This window comes from Malaya genurostris, chromosome 2, assembly GCF_030247185.1.
Source record: "Malaya genurostris strain Urasoe2022 chromosome 2, Malgen_1.1, whole genome shotgun sequence".
NCBI classification, from domain to species: Eukaryota; Metazoa; Arthropoda; class Insecta; order Diptera; family Culicidae; genus Malaya; species Malaya genurostris.
The window spans coordinates 260,622,606-260,635,748 of NC_080571.1; the positions used below are offsets into that span (position 1 = coordinate 260,622,606).

At 36.6% G+C, this 13,143-nt stretch overlaps 1 protein-coding gene across 1 annotated transcript in view; it reads right to left on the reverse strand.

The window, feature by feature from the left end:
• Positions 1 to 5,242: 5,242 nt before the first annotated feature.
• The window catches only part of LOC131429206 (low-density lipoprotein receptor-related protein 12-like), a 272,621-nt gene continuing 264,720 nt past the window's right edge, over positions 5,243 to 13,143 (reverse strand). Inside the window, exon 4 of the mRNA XM_058593256.1 lies at positions 5,243 to 5,348. Within this exon, the coding sequence (XP_058449239.1) occupies positions 5,243 to 5,348 (106 nt within the window). The remainder of the gene's footprint in view (positions 5,349 to 13,143) is intronic.

Sequence of the window (13,143 nt, forward strand, 5' to 3'; positions counted from 1 at the left end):
TAATCTTAAGCAAACAGGCATTTACGGTTCATTTTTTTAATGCTCGGTTCTACCAATCAATTAGACCGTTTTTTGATGTGTTCAACATGCAGGGTAGTTTAATTGGCAAAACAATTTCCCCGGATTCGAGCCCCGTTTCTGCGGTAGCTTTTCCGCGGTTTTCATTAAATAGTTCTATCCGCATGTCACTTTTTTCAATCTGTTTTCCTCCTTAAATAATGATTAAATTTATGGAAACTTGTTATAATCCACCTAGTAGCGTGATGGAGCCTTTTGTCATTACCACTAATATTAGAATTTGATGCAAGTTCTGATACAATTTTCACGCTCATTTTTCTACCTATGATTTCGAAACCAGAAGTCCGTTCTGGATAAAATTTCACAGAAATCTATGGGGCCATAAGTTTCGTTTGTGTTCAAGTTTTTGAAAATCTATTTATCAATCTAAGCTAAATCGAAGTGAGCTTCCCGAGTTTCAAGCCATATTTTCCAATTAACTGACAAAATTTTTATCTTGGAAGCCAAGGTTTGTTTGTCATTTTCTTTTAAGTGGCATACTAATGCACAACTCCTTGTAACCTCTTCATTTTGTTTGAAGGAAAAAATATATTGAAGTCGTTTCTTTTTTCATTGATAAAAAGGCGAAAAATAAAAGAACTTTAATTTAAGTTTTATTGTTATAAAATAGTAACTTTCGTTGACAACATACGTAATAAATTACGCAGCAGATTCCGAATTGTATTCAAATAAATTTCTCATTAATTTTTTCGAGCTTATGAACTTGACTGATTTTTAATTAATCATGAATCCACATATTTCGTAGGGTCAAAGATGTTTAGTGGTGGCCCATTAAATTTCCAACCTTATATGGTTGATGACGCAAAAACAAACCGTGCCGGAAGGGTTTTTTACACCCCTTCGGTCCAGTTCAGAGTCGGCACAGTTCAGTACACGTACGCTAATATTATTCCACACGTATTCAATACGTGTATAATTTTACTAATCAAAGTAAAACATATTAACAAGTCGAATCCAAACAATTCGAAAGATCTTTGTTAGGGAAGCTCAGTTTACATAATAACAAAGCTTCTTTCGTCACTTTTCTAAAACAAAGTTTTACTATTTGTTACCCACAGTAGTACACCTAGTAAGAACTGGTGAGTTAGTTGAATAATCTTAAGCAAACAGGCATTTACGGTTCATTTTTTTAATGCTCGGTTCTACCAATCAATTAGACCGTTTTTTGATGTGTTCAACATGCAGGGTAGTTTAATTGGCAAAACAATTTCCCCGGATTCGAGCCCCGTTTCTGCGGTAGCTTTTCCGCGGTTTTCATTAAATAGTTCTATCCGCATGTCACTTTTTTCAATCTGTTTTCCTCCTTAAATAATGATTAAATTTATGGAAACTTGTTATAATCCACCTAGTAGCGTGATGGAGCCTTTTGTCATTACCACTAATATTAGAATTTGATGCAAGTTCTGATACAATTTTCACGCTCATTTTTCTACCTATGATTTCGAAACCGGAAGTCCGTTCTGGATAAAATTTCACAGAAATCTATGGGGCCATAAGTTTCGTTTGTGTTCAAGTTTTTGAAAATCTATTTATCAATCTAAGCTAAATCGAAGTGAGCTTCCCGAGTTTCAAGCCATATTTTCCAATTAACTGACAAAATTTTTATCTTGGAAGCCAAGGTTTGTTTGTCATTTTCTTTTAAGTGGCATACTAATGCACAACTCCTTGTAACCTCTTCATTTTGTTTGAAGGAAAAAATATATTGAAGTCGTTTCTTTTTTCATTGATAAAAAGGCGAAAAATAAAAGAACTTTAATTTAAGTTTTATTGTTATAAAATAGTAACTTTCGTTGACAACATACGTAATAAATTACGCAGCAGATTCCGAATTGTATTCAAATAAATTTCTCATTAATTTTTTCGAGCTTATGAACTTGACTGATTTTTAATTAATCATGAATCCACATATTTCGTAGGGTCAAAGATGTTTAGTGGTGGCCCATTAAATTTCCAACCTTATATGGTTGATGACGCAAAAACAAACCGTGCCGGAAGGGTTTTTTACACCCCTTCGGTCCAGTTCAGAGTCGGCACAGTTCAGTACACGTACGCTAATATTATTCCACACGTATTCAATACGTGTATAATTTTACTAATCAAAGTAAAACATATTAACAAGTCGAATCCAAACAATTCGAAAGATCTTTGTTAGGGAAGCTCAGTTTTCAACCATTGGATTTAAACCCATTGAACCAATGCTTAGAGCAGAAACTGCACAATGGGGTTACCGTTACCCGTAACTGAGGTCTTCTTAACGTGAAGATATGGATCGCACAAAAAAGCACGCAAAAAATAACTGCGCATCTTCGTTAATCCGCGAAAAAAAAATCGCAAATTATCGGAAATCAGTGTAAAAAATAAACCGCGCTACTTCGGAAACTCGCGTAAAAAAATCGCGTCACTTTGGAAATCCTCGTAAAAAAACCGCGTAACTTCGGAAACCCGCGTAAAAAAAATCGCGTAACTTCGGAAATCCGCGTAAAAAAACCACGTAACTTAAGAAATCCGCGTAAAAAAAGCCGCGTAAAAAGAAACCGCATAAAAAACCGCGTAAAAAGATACCCCAGTGTATTCCGATTTGTTGATCTGGTTGGTTGATGACCGGACTCATTTACGGATTGTTAAGTATGGTCAGCTTAAATAGGCTCAAATGAGTCACTGTAATGTTTCGAAATTTATGCCGCGAAATGCGAAAATTTACCAGTGTGAGATTACCATACAAACTGAAAAATTGAATTTTCTCAAACTTTTAGCAACAATGAGGATAACTCTTAACGCTTGCTTGCCTTTCTCGTACCCGCAACAACGGTTTTGAAAATTTAGCTCTAGATTACTGGTTCAGAAATTGAAACTATGACTCTGGAACTGACTTCTAATACTGGATTCTGAAACTAAATTTAGGATACCTGATCTTGAATCTTAAGTCTTGAATTCAGTTCTATAATTTAATTCTAAATTCAGTTTCAAAATTCATTTCCAGAAATTACAAACTACAATATGCAGTTCTTTTATTTAGTTCGGTACTCAAGCTTACTCAGTCCGAAAAAAATTCATGACTTGAATTCGAATGAAATAAAAAAACAAACTATCGATAGCAACAGCGCGACTTGAGCCGAAAAACATTAGATCATAAAACACACATACACACTTAAAAAAAACCTGTGATTTTACATCTTATTAGATGCACATAAATGGAGCGTCGCAGTTCACGCAAATTTACGTCGAAGAACATTTGATATTGTGTTTAAAACTCCATGACATGAAATTCATTGAAATAAAAAAAAAATACTGATAGCAAGCGACGCGACTTGAACCGAGAATCATTGGAACGCAAGTACGTCTGTTAATCGACTAAGCCACAGAAGCATGTATCTGCTTGGTTGATAAAAGGTGCATTTAAATTCATACAGTCGCACCTGCTAGCAGAACGCAAGTTGCAGTCAGAACCAGTAAAATTCAAGCTCATCTAACATTAAGTCATTACAAATAAAATTTTCCGTCATTTGACAAATTAGGTCTTTATGAATCACATCGTATGAGGGATTAAGTCACCTGTAAAATTCAATTTTTTTTTGGAGTCACACTTAGAAATAGTTACATCTTAATAGATGCACATAAAAGGAGCGTCGCGATTCACTTACATTCACAATTCAAAGCATGTAAATATAAGTCATACCATTAACTTCACAGCAAAATTAATTTTTACATGTTAGGAGATGTAATATTTGGTCATCACCGAAGAAATTACGGTATGCTTGAATTTACGTCAAGCGTAAATTTTTTTTTTTTTTAAGTGTAGGTATAGAGCGAGAAAATTAGTGTTTGATGGGCAGAAAAGATGTTTGGATGTATGGTACCGGTCGGGTGATGTAGACCATGTACGATGTACCTTCTACCATGTCTAACTGCGTTTTAGAGCTGTGTCTATAACATGGTTCAGAGTGGCGAAATGGTAGCGCGTATGCACGGAATGCACAAGAGCGCTGCTTCGACTCCTGTCTCTGAGCGTATCTTTTTCCAATAAATCATCTTTTCTGTTAAGTTTTTATTTCATTTGGCTTCTTCAATATATGTTTCCACTCAGTCATTGCAAAACTAAGTTTTGTACAGCTGAACTACCGAATATTCTCATTTGACTCATATACCAGCAATATTCTCATTTTACTGACATTTTTACAACAGTACCTCAAGGTACCGCTGTGATGAAACGTTATTATTAATGAACAAAAAATCACATACCAAGAATTGAACACCTAAGATTGGTAAACTAATTTAAGTGTGTATGTCATCCGGATCTCCGGGCCTTGGCCGATATCCACAGTGATTGCATAACCTTTCCATATGAGAAAGGCAATAACCTTTCCAGTGTTCGGGAACTTTTAGTGGTAGCCTTTGCAAATGTTCGACTTCAAGCACTGTTGGTATTTACCATGCAACAATTAAAGACAGCGGCTAATATTGGAAGATTCCAACTGACTTTACTCGTTAATTATAACTGTCAAGCCGCAAAGGAATGGCAGTAATTGATCTTTTCATTTGAACTTAAGTATGTTTATTTCTAAAGCAAGCTGATATATGGCTTTCGAGTTTTGGTTTGCACCTGTTTTATTTTTTTCGTAAAAAAAGTAACAATGTATTGTGATAAGAATCAGATTCGGTTTGTGATGTTACACCAGGACCTTCGCTTTATTCATCTAAATTCTTTCCGGTATCAAGATCTCCAAATCGGTTTCTCCCGAAATAAATAAAAACCTAGCTATGTTTATCCAGTATTCTGGTTAGGTACGCCCCAGCATCGCATTACACCCGAGTTCCCATTCTCATTGTTCGTCTAAGTGATTAATGGTTTTCTGATGGATGATTTCTCCATCGTTATCCAAACGGTGTTCCTCTTCAGCACACCATTAACACCGCATTTTCAGCTTAACTACGTCCACACCTTTCTGCAAGAACAACTTGCTGCATTCATAGCGGAATTCATTCCAATCGTAATGGGCACAAGGACTTGCTGGAGCTGGAACCGAAAAGTTTTACCGGGGAAATAAATTCTAACTTTCCATAATTCCCGAACCCCCACCCCCTCATCAATAGAAAACCGGTCGATAGTAGGTAAATTGAAAAAAAAAATTAAAATAAATCCACCAATCGGGTTCAGTTGTGAAACTTACTTGCACGTGCCTCCGTTCTCACAGATGTGAGAGTCCTTGCAGAGCGGCCCGTAGCCGCAATCGATGCCACTGAAGCCGGGATAGCAGTCGCAATAGTAGGACCTGGAAGGAAGAATGGAAAGCAAAGAACATGAAATAGAGTACAATTAATTGGTTCCGTATTTTGCCTGCCAATAGGATTTATATGTGTGCATCTTGGGTTACAAAGGGGGTGGCTGCCCTCCCATGCTGTACGGGAAATATATAATCAATCTCTGCCGGTAAGGATTCCTGGCGGAGAAAACGGTTGCCATTAGGATAAATTAAAATGCATATTTCTTCCCGATAATGGAACCGATCTTCGTACCTCTTCGAAGGTACGCAGCATCCCGACTTACAACTAAGGAGACTTAACTGTAGGGCAGCATCTGTGATCGGATTAGTAGGGCCTTGAAATTTGAACATGATCAATATTTGCCATGAATATTTAAGGTGCCCATCATCTTCGTTATCGTTCCGAAGATGTAATCCATCCCACTTGCCGTAAGAGGCTCATGTTTACGATGAACCCGGAGGCATGGCACAAGGCGAGTTATTACTTAGAATATTATTATTAAAATTAGGTGCTCCTTGTGCCGGCCTACTCTCTTGCTTGCTTGTTGGTTTTCGGTGCTTCCGGGTACATTGTGCTATCGCTGCGGGAATGCTCGATTACAAGTTCGTGTGCTACAGCATTTCCCTGTGTCCGTCCGTCCACTTGCCGATCCACGGAAATTGTGCGAGCCAAAATCGGTCGGATCTATTTTTATTAAGTTTCGGGTACAAATTTATTACACCTTTTAGCCACACGACTACATTTGGCTAGAACATTCCCCCCGCTCATGAATACTTCTTATTCATGTTTCGGATGAAAAGAAAAGAACGAAAACAAAGGACGAGATGATTGACGAAAGTATTGCGGAAAACTTTTCTGAACATTTTTCATATTCGTCTGTTCCTTCTGTTTTTTTTTTACCGGAGCAAAGTTCGTCGATTGCGCGCAAAGTAGGTAGCAGAAATGGCGGGTCCTTTTTTGAAACAATGTTTCAAGACATGAAGGATTCAGTCGAGCAGGAATGGAATTTATCGAGCTTGTGGTTTGTGGAAAATTTGGTGCTAACCTTAATTTGCGTCGGGAAAAGAGTTTGAAAGTTAATTGGATATTTCGTCGGATGAGAATGGATCGCATCCAAGCAAGCGTGGATGTTTCGTTCACGCTAGCCCGGAAATGGAGGCGCCGGGTTGTATCGTGAACTGCGAGGAATCAGAATACCGCGGAAATAGGGCTATTGTACCTTTAGTCATCTCATTAGTAGGGTCACCATGTTATTTTACTGATAGCTTGACTTACAACCCATGAATTGTGAAAAATTCGAATGCAATACCTTTGCTTCGGCTCTAAAACGCAATACCGCAGGAAAAGTAGCTCGAAAATTGATGAATGCTTCGACAACAGATCTAACTCTTGCTAATAGTTTTTTTCGGGTGCCGGGCTTGTTTGAAACGGGAAATAACATCGATAGTTTTGAAAGTGTGTGCCGATAGGGTAACTGTTCCTTTCATCCTGAAAATCGAGATACCACACTGTCTATTTTGTAAATTTATCTGTAGCTATATATATAGTGATTGGGTGAGTGCGGTATTTAAGGGCTGAGGACAGTACCGTAAAGTGGTAGGTTTTTTGCTATTTTCCCGTTTCAAATTAAATTTTCTTGGAAACGGAATATAGAAAAAACCCACCCGACAATGTCTTCGAAATTTAGTTGAGAATATTCTGTGAAATTTTCAGAATGATTCATTCACGACCGCTTACGTGTTGTATTTTTTTCTGACTGAAGAACTGCTGAAAATTGGAACGCTCGGAAATGCATGCCGCTACTTGTTCATAGAATATCTCGGCTTTGAAGGCTTGTATCATAAATCTACCGTGACAAAGTCTAGATAATTTAGTTTAGATGCGATTAGTGCATAAAAACATATATGTTATCGCGATAATAATAAAGTCTTCTATTTTTCTGTGAAACAAAGTCAGTTTCAATGCATCCACCATTTTTTTTCGCTTTGGTTTCCTGATAGCATTCTGAAAAATGAGAGAGAAATAAAATTTACTCGACAAGGCTGCCAAACACACAGACATGTAATCTTTTTGAAAGTTGAATATTTTTTCATTGTTCATTGAAATCCATGTAAAGTCCAACCCATACGATAGATTAATGTGATAAAACTTCTCATCAAAATAATAAAATGTATGCTACTAATCAGCATTCAGCGGACTTTATAGGACGGAAGAGGAAGTCTTGTCCAACCTAATTTACGAAGTGCAAATAATAAAACTTGTTTTTGAACTGATTCTATTCGATCTTCCTGTGTGGTTTAGTAAGGTGACCAAACTAAGGTACAGTATTCTAGTACTAACCGAACATAGGTTATGTAGCATTTTAGAATCTAGTATTATTCCTAAGTCCCAAATTCTTTCGCATTTTTTAACTGTTTGACGTCCAAGAGTGAGAAACAAGTCTGGTGTATTTCGTTTTTTACTGAATGTTATTTTACTGCATTTTTTCTCATTTAGTTGAAGAAGACTTTTGTTACACCATGTATAAAAAGAACGAATTTCTTTTTGGTAGACCTTGGCATCCTCACTTTTCTCTATTTCTAAAATAAGTTTTATGTCGTCTGCATATATTAGAATTTTTATTTTTTTTAAGACAAAGGAAATGATGTTAATAAACAAGATAAATAAATGAGGTGCTAAATAAGATCCCTAGGGGAACCCGTAACTGACATGAATGGGGCTCGAATTTTTACCCTTAAATTTCGCAATTTTTTACCCTTAATTTTCACGATTTTTACCCTCAATTTTCACGATTTGTTCGATAAGATTCCAACCATTTAAGAGACCTGGTAAGATTCCCAATTTTTGTAATTTGAACACAAGCATGGATATGTCAACACGATCGAATGCTTGGCTGAAATCTGTGATTTACCTTGTCCATAGCGTTCAGAGTATAGTGGACGAATTCAAGTAAATTAGAAGTAGTGGAACGACCTTTGAAAAATCCACGTTGCATGTGAGTAATTCTATTTTTTATTTGACTAAACAATTTGTCATTAACTATCGCTTCAAAGAGCTTCGGAATGCAAGAAAGAATGGCAATCCTCCGATAGTTGCATATGTCTGTTTTTTCCCATTTTGGAAATTGATATAAGGAAAGAGTTTTTCCACGTATCTAGAAAAACTCCAAACTATAGGAGCTGGGGTCCACTAGGAGATTGATAGTACCTATTAGCTCTCTCCGGACAGTACCAGCCTAGATGCCGTGTGGAATCCGGCGGAAAAAAATGAACCAAGAATAGATCCACTGGGTTTCTGCTTCCATGTCGTAAAAGGCGACAATTGCAGGAGTTTCTTTTCCCTTTTAGTTATCAGATATTTTCAATGTTTCACTTCTGATTACTCTATTTTACTAAATTATCTCTTCATTCAACCTATCAATTTCCGTCTAACTTCGAAAAAATGTTTTATTTGGAATGTTTTCTTCTTCCATGTTATTGATTGTCTGTCAGGATTATAAATTGAATGATAAATGAATAAATAATCTACAACTATTGCGCAAATCCGTTGATATTACAAAGTTAATAACAGAGATAACATATATCGATATATTGAACACGTAGTAAAAAACACTTGATATTAATATATCAAACAATAAATTAATATTTTTCTCGGTAGCCGGCTGCCCAGATCAACCAATATAACCAATTAACAATTTTAATGAGTAATTAAAATAATAAAGCGGAAATAATAAAGATTAATAAATAATAAATAAAGACGCGCGTGAAATCTGTTGACCTTTATTTGGTGATTTAAAATGATTTTATAACAACTGTTTAGAATATGTCAATGCAATGAATCAACTATTTTGTCTAAATCCTATTCTCGCGTTTATTTTGTATCACATAATTTAATTTATGAAAAATAGGGAAGTTTTTATTCTTTACGCGATAGTATTGCATCTTGAGCATCTTGAAACCGGAACATACTAAGTCGCGCGCGAATAATACCAATACTGAAGTTTTTATTAACAATTATCCTTCTTCCGTGACACTTGTGGAGTGCGCAGTAGTATATACCGCCTCTAGTAACAACAAGTGTTGGACTAACATCCCTTCCCATTCCTTAGATGATCTACGTTCGGGCCTGGCCGACGCCGGTACTGATCAATGAATTCTGGGATTACCAGAAGATGTACATTGAAGGATGATTTACCAGTCCCAGGTCGAAACATCTAGAAGCTCCCTGTACAATTTCAGCTAATCCCGATCAGTAACGGAGTAGCAACCAGGGGTGGTCGCTCAAGCTCAAGCTCAAGCTTTAGAAAAACTCCAAACTGAAGCGAATTATTAAAAACTACAAGGATCAGCCCCATGGGGTTGTTTGAGCCGTTGATGTGGAACAAGGCAACCAAAATTTCCAATGATTGACATTTTCAATTAATCGTCACACTTTTGAATCCGCAAATGCACAAGAGTCTGCTTAGATTGATCCTTATTTGGAATCAACACCGAACACGCGAACCCAGAACATAGACTCTATTTATCGTGATTTGTATTTGTTTCGTAGCCGACGAAATTGCATCAATAGCCCAAATGTATACAATTAAATGTTTGTACATGCTTGCGATACGGATATCGATATTTAAGCTTCTCTTCACCAAGCTTGTGTTCAAGATTTGTATGCAAGCAGTTATTTTAATAGCGTTTCTCTACCATTACTACCATTTTGCGATTTCGGTTGAAGCGATAAAATATTTCTCATTATCAATCGAGTTCATCTTATATAAATTAGAAATTAGTCTTATGCACTCAAAATTTACCCTGGGGTAGTTTTCAATTTCTCAGGCGAAACAACATAACATGGGATTTCATCCAATCTTGCACGACACAAGATCAGAGCATACCAATAAAAGCTTCAAATCGTTTATGGCACTTTTTGTCTTGCTGTGTAGCAACAACCTACCTCTAGGAAGCTACGCATAAGACTGAAACGTTAGATATAATTTCGCTTCTATTTGTAGATTCGCGTGCTTCCAACAGCTTTGCTTTTGCTTTGATTGACCAATCAGAGCGCTGCTTTTCCTTTGATATATCGCTTACTCCTTCAAAACCGTCGACTATGGCAGGGAAATCCGGTATGCCGGAGATTATTTGCAGTCAAAATAGGACACTGCTAGCGATTAATCAACATTTCAATGATATAAAATTAAAAATACATCGTTATGAACATTCAAATCAATACGTAGAAATATTTCCAATCAAATGGTGACATAATATTAATAATTGATACAAAATTGACTGAGCTGTAATTGTTCAAAACCTGACCACATTTCTACGAGTATTTTTCTTGAGTTTCTAGTTTGCACCGCTATATAGAAAACAAAAATGTGTTCCACATTAAAAGTCAGAACAAAAGGGTTGCAAGATCTAATGCTAATTTTTCCATAAATGAAGACTGTCCCAGAAAGTATGGACGCAACTAAAAACCGCTTCCATTTAGCAATGGTTCAGAATCTGTCAATTTTTATGGCTGCGTCCTGTTGTTACACTCTTCTCTAACCACTTGTGCAGTTGTTTATTCGTTTTCATTAGTTTGTTTCGAATTGCGTGGACTTTCAGCAGAACAACGTCGAAAAATTGTGTTCAAATGGTGCACAGAACGCGGACTGTCACTGAGAAAGATAGCAAAAATGGAACGAGTAAGTGAAAAAGCCGTGCGAAATGCAATCAGGAAGTTCGGTGAGGATAACACCTTTGAGGATAAACCGAAAACGGGTCGAAAAAAAAGTCCTGCCAACCCTCAGTTGGATAAACGTATACTGAAGGCGTTCGAGCAAAAGAAGGAGGTTTCAGTTCGGGATGAGGCCAAAAAAGTGGCCACTTTGAAGTTAAATGTTCTTCGTGCTAAAGAACGTTTGAATCTTCGAATTTATAAGAAGCAGAAACAACCAAAACGTAGTCCGAAACAAGAAGCATCGATCAGGCTGAGGGTTCGAAAGCTGTACAATACGATTCTTGCTGGAAATTTGAACTGCATAATCATGGACGACGAAACCTACGTGAAACTCGATTACAAATCCTTTACGGGACCACCATATTATACGGTGCGAGAAGGGTAAGTGTTAAACCAGTCCGAGACATCGATTGAAGTCGAAAAATTTGGTAGAAAGCAATTTGTAGCTGCGGTAAGATTTCGAAACCCTTCATCACCACTTCTTCAATGAACAGCGAAATATACATCACGGAATGTTTACAAAAACGACTTCTACCCATGATTCGAAGCCACAAGGTTCCTGTTGTCTTCTGGCGAGATCTTGCTTCTTGCCACTACTCGAAATCAACGGTAGAATGGTATACTACCAAAAATGTCACTTTCGTCCCAAAAGACATGAATCCACCAAATTGCCTACAACTACGATCAACTGAGGAGTTTTGGGCATTAACGAAGGCACATCTTGGGTAACATGTGTCGGCAGCCGAAACCATTCAAAAGTTAGAAAAAGATTGGAAAAAAGTGTCAAAACTTGTCGCCAAGAAATCTGTACGGAATTTAATGAGGAACGTTCGCAAGAAGGTGCGCCAGCTAGTCTACAATGGCTAAGTAGCAAATGTTGAGAATAATATCCTGTTGTTGTACTTTAATAATATCAGTATATCGAATAAAATTTGAATATCTAACACTTGTGAATTATTTACAGCGAAATAAAAGTGTGTCCATACTTTCTGGGACAGTCTTTATGGGTGGAATCCCATCAGGTCCGGCACTTTTAGAGACATCCAGCATTTCGATCTGATTCACATTAATATCTTCAGTAAACTCTGGAAAGAAATTAAAATATTCACGATCACGGTCGTCTTCAGAAAATTTCGTGTAGATTTGTTGAAAAAAATAGCAAAAAGATTACAAATTTCTTGTGAGTTATTACCAATGTTTTCCTGTAGTTATATTCTTGACGGAAAGTTTTCTGATTTCAATTTGTTTTTAATATAACTAAAGAATCTTTTTGGGCATGACTTTTTTTCCTGTTCAGTTTATGAGTTATACTCTTTGAATGCAGTATCAATTGCTAAACTTGGTCCCTTTTGTACTTTAGTATGGACACGAGCTTTCGATTTCTTAGGTTTCTAATATGCTCGTTATGCCAAACAGGATACTTTGAATTATTTCGTCGTCTAATTGTGTGTATGTGTGTGTGTGACAAATATTGTTCCTCACTATTCTCGGAGATGGCTGAACCGATTTTCACAAACTGGGATTCAAATGAAAGATCTACTGATCTCATACAACGTGCTCGGCGAGATCAGAAAATGTCTGCTAACCCGATACACCTGATTATTTATGTGAAATAGATATTTTTAAACTAATAACCCTGTATCTCCGAAACCAGAAGTTAGATCTGACTGAAAAACAAGATGTTTTATAGAATCTTAAAACTTTTCATTTGAACATTAGATGATTCATAAATTTCATTTTAATCTTAGATCGGTTCAGCCACCTACGAGAAAAATGAGTTACACAGTTTTATTTCGTTTCACATATCATCCTGTAGTTCCGGAACCAGAGGTCGGAACCAAACATAATTAAGCAACCTTGTTTGGAAGTATACCAATTCTCATATGAATTTGAGTTTGTAGAAAACGGTTGAGTCATCTCCAAAAAAAAAAAATTAAGTGCAATTATTTGTATCACACTCATTTGCTGATCACGACGAACTGATTCGAATGGTATATGGCTGATATGTTCTTCCAGCATTTATTGTAAGTAGTTTAAATCAATTTAATTATGGAATTGCTTTCAACTCCAAAATTCTGCCATCATCTG